At 47.9% G+C, this 7,086-nt stretch overlaps 1 protein-coding gene across 1 annotated transcript; it reads left to right on the top strand.

The window, feature by feature from the left end:
• The first annotated feature begins 297 nt into the window (after nt 1–297).
• Nucleotides 298–4,052, top strand: LOC114909294 (macrosialin-like). Its single transcript, XM_029247510.1, has 7 exons — nt 298–547; nt 1,618–2,427; nt 2,745–2,864; nt 2,971–3,040; nt 3,226–3,402; nt 3,526–3,661; nt 3,768–4,052. The coding sequence occupies exons 2-7, from the start codon at nt 1,696–1,698 to the stop codon at nt 3,826–3,828; spliced, it is 1,296 nt and encodes a 431-aa protein (XP_029103343.1). The 5' UTR covers nt 298–547; nt 1,618–1,695; the 3' UTR covers nt 3,829–4,052.
• The last annotated feature ends 3,034 nt before the right edge of the window (nt 4,053–7,086 follow it).

Raw genomic sequence — 7,086 nt, 5'->3', positions numbered from 1 at the left:
TATTAAAATTAATGCAAGTAAAAAAGACAAAATTTCCAATAAAACTGATAAACAGAATAAATATTACACGACTCATGATACAATTTGCGTCGGTCCACTTAATCTATCCTATAGTCAATTAGCAGTTTTTACCCTGGGATTTCAGTTCCCTAGGCTAAATACCGTAAATTGAGACTTTGTCCTCCGTTAATGAGCGCCGCCCTGGATTGACCATATTTAGATGTTGTGGGCGGGTCCCTCCGTAACGGAACGCCCCCGTCGCGTGCGTCCTTCACGAGCCAGCGATCAGTTAAAAGGCCGCGCGGGATGAATGACTGACAACTGTCTAGTGTACGGGAAGCAGCCCGTGGTGAGGAGCAGGTTGACTGGTGCAGCTGCTCCCTTGTGTTTTGTATGCAGTGAGCGGGGTCGGTCCCTGGAGTACTTAATGCTGATTTGAGGCCCTTGATGGACATCATCAGTGTCTTGTTTGGAGGACCCATGGTCACCATGAGGAGAACCAGGCTGCGTCTGCTCACAATGGCTTTGGCCCTGTCCTTGGTCATAGGTGAGCGTTTTCTCACTTTGTCTCAAGAACACCAGTGCATTCAATAGGAGCTTGCTTTAACCATTAAAGAGTTTTTTGAAATATCTTCATTCTCAGAATGCCAAGTATCATGGCCTTGCAGTTCACTATAATTTTGTGGTGGATGGTGTATAGTAAATGGTATTTCTGAAGTGGGCTGGATTCAGGTTTGATCTTTGACTGGGGAGGAGGGATGGTCAAATTCTGAGTCACAACTTGATGCAACCATTAAGCACTACCTTAAGAAGTAGAACTTTGACTACCACAGTTCTTGGCTTTTCCCTATTACAGGGATTAAGTATTGCACTTAATTGTATGATCTTGTGCAAATTTGGCTAGAAGTGGTATTCACCTGGTGAAATGGTACTAAATGCCACCATTTGGTAGCAGTTGGAAGCTCAACCTTATAGCTGCTCATGTCTAATGAGTCTAGTATGACACAGGTAATGGTAATTGCCTGTGCAGATACAGGCTTGCCTTGTATAACTTGTTTCTGAATTGGCTCATGAGGTAACCCCCCCCCCCCCAAGGGGGGGAAGTAGCATTTCTGAGCCACAAGTCACCATTTAACAATGACATGTATTTACCTTCCAAATACATCAAACTGTGACCAGGCCTCTAATGGAATAGGTTTTTTGTGACTAGTAATTTCAAACATACAAATCAATGTGTGGGATAGTTCTAGTAAGACAGCTAGCCAGCTGTGACTGCCTGGAGTCAAACTGGCAAAGTTTAAAGCCTCATACCACCATGTGACCTGGTGAAGGAACCTGGCAACCATATGTGCTCATCTAGCAGTTTCTCCAACTTGCAATGTTCAAATTTACCCATCTATACAGCTGGGTACCTTCTACTGGCACAATTAAGGGTATGTCCCTTATATGAAGGTACTGGTACAGCTAAAAGCAGGATTTGGACCTGAAGGCAGCTCTAACACTACGAGCTATTTCAAGATTCACCTTTTTAGTATGGTGATTAGCGCTCTAGCTAATGCTTGGCTATACTCTGGGTCAGAACTATGACTAAACAGATCCCACTGTTTCTCCCTCCAGCCATCTCTCTCTCTCAGAAGAGAACAGCTATACGTCTCACAATGCCAACAACTGCACCATACCTGTATACCTTGCCATATGGTCACAGGCCAGTTTTTGGGGGTGTCACGTCTATCCCTGAAACAGGCGTCTACTATGAAGACGACCACTGTATCAGATCTTTCTTCAACAATGGAAGATGGCGCTTACAATTGGAAAGACTTTGCTTCCTCTACTGTGGAAACTGCCTCTGGTTCAGAGGAGCAAACATCTGCAACAAAGATGGGCTACACTTGGGAAGAATGGTCTTCTACCACTGAAGAGAGTACCTCTACCATGGAGGGGCCAGTCTCCTCAAAATTTCCCTACCCTTGGGAGGAGTTGGCTTCTACAACTACGGAGACGAGCCAAATGGCTTCCACGGTCACCGCAGGGGCATTCGCTAGTGCATCATCTACCACCCTAACAGAGGTACCTACAACCATGAATGCTTCAACCACCGCTGTGGTGACTGAGGCCCTCCCTACAAAGTCAACTCCCATGGAGACAACCCCATCAAAGGTGCTGTCTTCTACAGCAGAGACTGCTTCCACAATCCTTACAGAAGGTCATGCTACCACCATAACTGGGTTTACCACTGGTACACGGGCACCTAGCATCACAAAGACTGCTTATTCCACTATGGCTACCACCACCCCAGCTGCTGGCCCGACACCACCCGAGCTGGTGGTGGGCAACTACACCATTGAGAGGAAAGGTGGCATATTGTGTGTCAAGGCAGAGATGGCCCTACAAATAAGGGTGACCTACCGCACCATTTTCAAGAATGAGGTATGTAAAGGCCCTCCTCTGGGGGACCCAGGCACCCATTTTGCTTCATATTGAACTGGTCCTTGGTTTCTTTGTAGTAATTTCCTAATCTTTTCTAGCTGAAAAGATTGCTGCAAAACCTTGAGTGATTTGATAACACTTAGTATTCATGATGAAAATGCTTATCCTACAAGCTATAAGGACCACCATGCTCAACTCCTCTTGGTTAACATAGAGGTGTTCAGAACACCTTTTTACATAATGGTAAGATACCGTTGATCCTGTATGTGAAGATGCTGCCTCTGTCAGACCTTGCTGCTTCCTTCTCTCACTTTCAGTCTGAGGGAATCTTCACAATCCAGCCTTCCCGCACAGTTGCTGTGGGAGGCTGTGGTGAGACCACAGCAACACTCCACCTCAAGTTTGACGAAGGGGTTATATTCTTTCGTTTTCAGAAGGTTTGTGCCCGTGGGGAAGGGGGTGATGTAAAATTTGAGGTGGTTTAATATATGCCGTTAACTTGCATTGAAGTAACTGGATTTTGGTTCTTTCAATGTGTTCCAGAACACCACCACCAACACTGTGTATGTGAGCACTATTGCCTTTTTTGTGACCTACTCATTTCCAAATGCAGGTAAGGTCTCCTAGGACTGTTCCTGGAAGTGCAGTTTTCTAATTTAAAATGTCTCAACATGTGCTTAAATCTATTCTGTCACTCATTGAGTAACTTCTGATCTCATTCATGAGACTGACTCGCTCTGGTTACAAATTCCTGTGCAAGCAGGTTAAAATGCAGAGGTGGCTTTTTCTGCCTTACAGACCCTAAAAAGAGAACTTACACAGCCAAGAATGAATCTGTACAGCTCTTCAGTGCCCAGCTGTGCCACTCGTATGCCTGTAACCAGCAGTCCGTCTCAATGGGCCGGAAACTTTCCCTGGAAGTCTTCCAACAAAGGATTCAGGCATTGGACTTCACAGGACCTGCCTTTGGTCCTGGTAGGTCACTGCTGACATTGTGGCCCAGTTTTTGTTGACCTTAAACTGGTCACAGCATGTTCGGGGGACTTGGGAGCCAACATCTCTGTGACAAGAGAGCACTAATGTTTGTTCTCCCTGCAGCGGACCCCTGTCCTGTGGACCAAGGAAGTAGCAACTTGGCCCTGATCTTGGGTATCCTCCTCCTCCTCCTCTTGCTGGTCCTCATTGTTGCAGTTGCTGTGGCCCTCTACATCTGGAGGAGGAAGAAGTTGGAGGGGTACCAGCCCCTCTGAGTATCCCCCAAGCATGTGATTTAGCGTTGCACTTTCCCAAGGTGTCACTCATAATGTCATTGTAAACTCTCAATTACTCTTACCTTCCAGTCTGAGCCTCAACCCTGCTGATACCCTTGCCATTCTGGAACATGAGGGTGAGGCCATTTGACCTCTTTGTGGGGAATGAGGAGCTGTTGCTGCCTTTCATATGCTTGAAGATGGAATCAAAGAACCCTCAAACCTAGTGACTCAATTCAGAAGTTCCTCTGGAACACCTGACTAGCTGCTTCTCCCATGTAATGTTAAACTGAAACAGATATTTTTTTTATGTAAAATGATTCATGTTTGTAATAAATACAACTTGCCACATGACTTAATATGGCTTTCTTCTTCTGACATGAGCAGTATTGCTAATCCAGCCAAGAACAAATCTAATCTACAACAGTTCTCCTGTGATAGACAGACAGCATGTATAGGCTTTTAGTAGCCACCAAAAGGTGGCTGTAGTTCAGTTGCTGTTCTTCCAACAGGGGTTGTTTTAACTTTGGAAGTATTGGTGTAAAAGCAAGGTTAATGGCAATACCACGTTCCCCTTAAGACAGGTGCACTACACGAACCCTTTAGCTGCTGAGATACCAATAGGTGTAAACTGGCCTGCTTACTTCCTACTTGTATTAGATTAGGGGGAAAAGGGGTTACCCCCACCTGTGTGGGTGTAAGGGAGGAGGTAGATGGGGAAAGACCATCTCCCACATTGGTCATGGTTCCTGCATAGTTCGCGCAAGGGTGCTACAAACTTGGGGGACTACCTACTGGTGGTAGATGGTACAGGTGTTAACCCTTTACATACCTGCTTGTGAGGATTTGCACATGCGGCCCTCTTGCTGTACAAACTTGGTTATTTGCATGATTAAGTTTCTGAGCCCCTCTGCCAGCATGCAATTGCTAGGCAGCCTATGCCCCCTTACTAGAGTGAAGTTGGCAAGTAGCGCATACCAGTTTGGTAGGGGAGAAGGGAAGTTGCATCTCTAAGGATGGGGGCAATATCCTGGCTTTGTACAGAGGAGACTGCTGAACCCTTCTGCTGCAGGTGCAGGTTCCGGGTCAGGTTTCTAAGGAACCCTGACCTCAAAGTCCCCCCTTCAAAAAAAAAAAAAAGGGAGGATAATAGACCTTGTCACTAGACAAGCCAAATGTGTCCGAGCTCCTCCCGTTCGCAGACGGTCCTCTGCTTCTGTCCAGGGATGGATGTGCTGCCTTGTGATCTCACCCTCCTGTATCTTCGACCAGCCAAACTCCCTCCCCATGCAATACAGACCTGCTTGTGAGACCAGTTTCTTTCACTGTGTGGGGATTTGCACATGCAGAAACAGTAGATGTGTGAGACAGTGCTGGGGACCATCTGAGCACCCGAAGGCTGTGTGACTTCAGCAGAGTACAAACTAACCCTTACAGTAAAAATAGCCGGCCTCATGCTTCTCTCTTCCGTCACCTCTTACCCTAAATTAAGCCGCACGGATCGCCCTCCGTCCGCAAACAGGTTGTGTGTGTGTGTGTGTGTGTGTGTGAGAGATTCTCTCGCTGCTGATGATGATGGTTATAGTGATTATTTTGTAAGGTGATTGCGGGCCATCAAACCCAGCAGCCTACGCTGCTCTCTGCTGAGTGTTTCCCATTTCTGCAATAACACATGAAGTGCAGTTACACAACATTTCTCCTCCAGTTGGTGTGACACACAAACGCACACGGTCGTGCTGAAGAGCGGGCGCTCCATCGATAATTCACAATAATTCGTAGCTGTGTCTCTCCATTGACGCGCCGAACTCCAGGTACAGGAAAACAGAAATATTTTCCATGCTGCTTTGATTCATTTCTCTCCAGCTTTTTCCTCCTGTATCACATGGAAGTGGGTATTTTGTAATTTTGTACAGTTGTCCGCATTCCAGTAAAAAACAGAGTGGAACCACTGACCCTTCCTGGATCGGGGCCTTCTTGTGGCGGAAGGGCTTGTGCGATCTAGGGATCTCCAGAGCTATATCACCGGGAGCATGGTAGCGTCTCCTATGGCGAACACGTCTGGAGTGAAGATCAAGACCAACACGATCAAAAAATCCCCGTGAAAAAAGAAAACAACGTTTACCCTGCCCAGAATAGGGTCACCAGGACCTACCCCTGGAGCCAGGCCTGGGGGTAGCGTTCCTAGGTGAGCGCTTGGTGGCCGAGCAGCCCACGTAACCCAGCTGGGCTCAGCCCGAAAAAGCAACATGGGCGGTCACGTGGGCCCACCACCAGCAAGCTTCAACACAGGGGGTGCAATGCCTTTCAGGCAGAAGGAGGGGGGGAGGGTGGCGCGTGGTGTCACGGATCCTTGCGGCAGAAACTTGCTCTTGGCACGCGGAATGTAACTTCACTGGGGTGAAAGGATCCGGAACTGGTGCGGGAGGTTGAGAAATACCAACTGGATATAGTTGGGCTCACCTCCACTCACAGTGTTGTCTCTGGAACCAAACTCCTTGACAGGGGGTGGTCTCTCTCCTACTCAGGAGTTGCACAGGTTGAGAGGCGCCGGGCGGGTGCGGGGATGCTCACAAGCCCCTGGCTGGCTGCCATACAGTTGGCGTTTGTCCCAGCGGACGAGAGAGTCGCCTCAATGCAACTTAAGAAGATCGCAGGAGAGGAAAACTGACTGTTGTGTGTGCTTATGCACCAAACAGCAGTTCAGAGTATTCGGATCTTCTTGGAGAGAGTGGGTAGGGTTCTGGACAGGGCCCCGCCTACAGACTCCATAGTCGTCCTGGGGGACTTCCACGCTCACGTTGGCAGTGACCTTAGAAGAACAGCTTGCCCGATCTAAACCCGAATGGTGAAATGTTATTGGATTTCTGTGCTAGCCATAACAAACACCGTGTTTGAACCCAACGATGCTCACGAGTGTACTTGATACCAGAGCTCCTTGGACCAATTGACTCTGTAGTCGTTTCATCTGACTTGAGGCCACATATTCTGGACGCTTGGGTAAAGAGAGGTGCTGAGCTGCCAACCGATCACCATCTGGTGGTGAGCTGGATCAGATGGCGGGATAAAACTAACGGACAGACCCGGTAGACCCAAGCGCATAGTGAGGGTGTGCCGGAAACAACTGTCAAAGGACCCTATCCGGAACGATTTTAACTCCCGCCACCGTGAGAACTTCTCCCATGTCCCGGAGGAGGTAGGGGGCGTGCAGTCTGAATGGACCCTGTTCAAAACCTCAACTGTGGAAGCAGCCAGGCCCAGCTGCGGCAAAAAGCTTCTTCTTATGGTTGGTTAATTTATTTAATTCGCCCCTTTTATGGCTGATTTCAGAATTTTAACCTTAAACGTCAGAGGACTGAAGAATGTCTTGAAAAGAGCAGCAGTGTCTGACAGGCTTGCATCCTCTGCCTTC

The sequence above is a fragment of the Scleropages formosus genome, chromosome 21 (assembly GCF_900964775.1).
Source record: "Scleropages formosus chromosome 21, fSclFor1.1, whole genome shotgun sequence".
NCBI classification, from domain to species: Eukaryota; Metazoa; Chordata; class Actinopteri; order Osteoglossiformes; family Osteoglossidae; genus Scleropages; species Scleropages formosus.
This window is presented reverse-complemented; position numbering and strand designations above follow the sequence as displayed.

Coding starts and splice junctions, on each gene's coding strand:
- LOC114909294 (XM_029247510.1), top strand. CDS start 1,696: ATGGTCACAGGCCAGTTTTTGGGGGTGTCACGTCTATCCCTGAAACAG. Junction 2,428..2,744: donor GCACCATTTTCAAGAATGAG/GTATGTAAAGGC, acceptor TCTCACTTTCAG/TCTGAGGGAATCTTCACAAT. Junction 3,662..3,767: donor AGGAGGAAGAAGTTGGAGGG/GTACCAGCCCCT, acceptor CTTACCTTCCAG/TCTGAGCCTCAACCCTGCTG.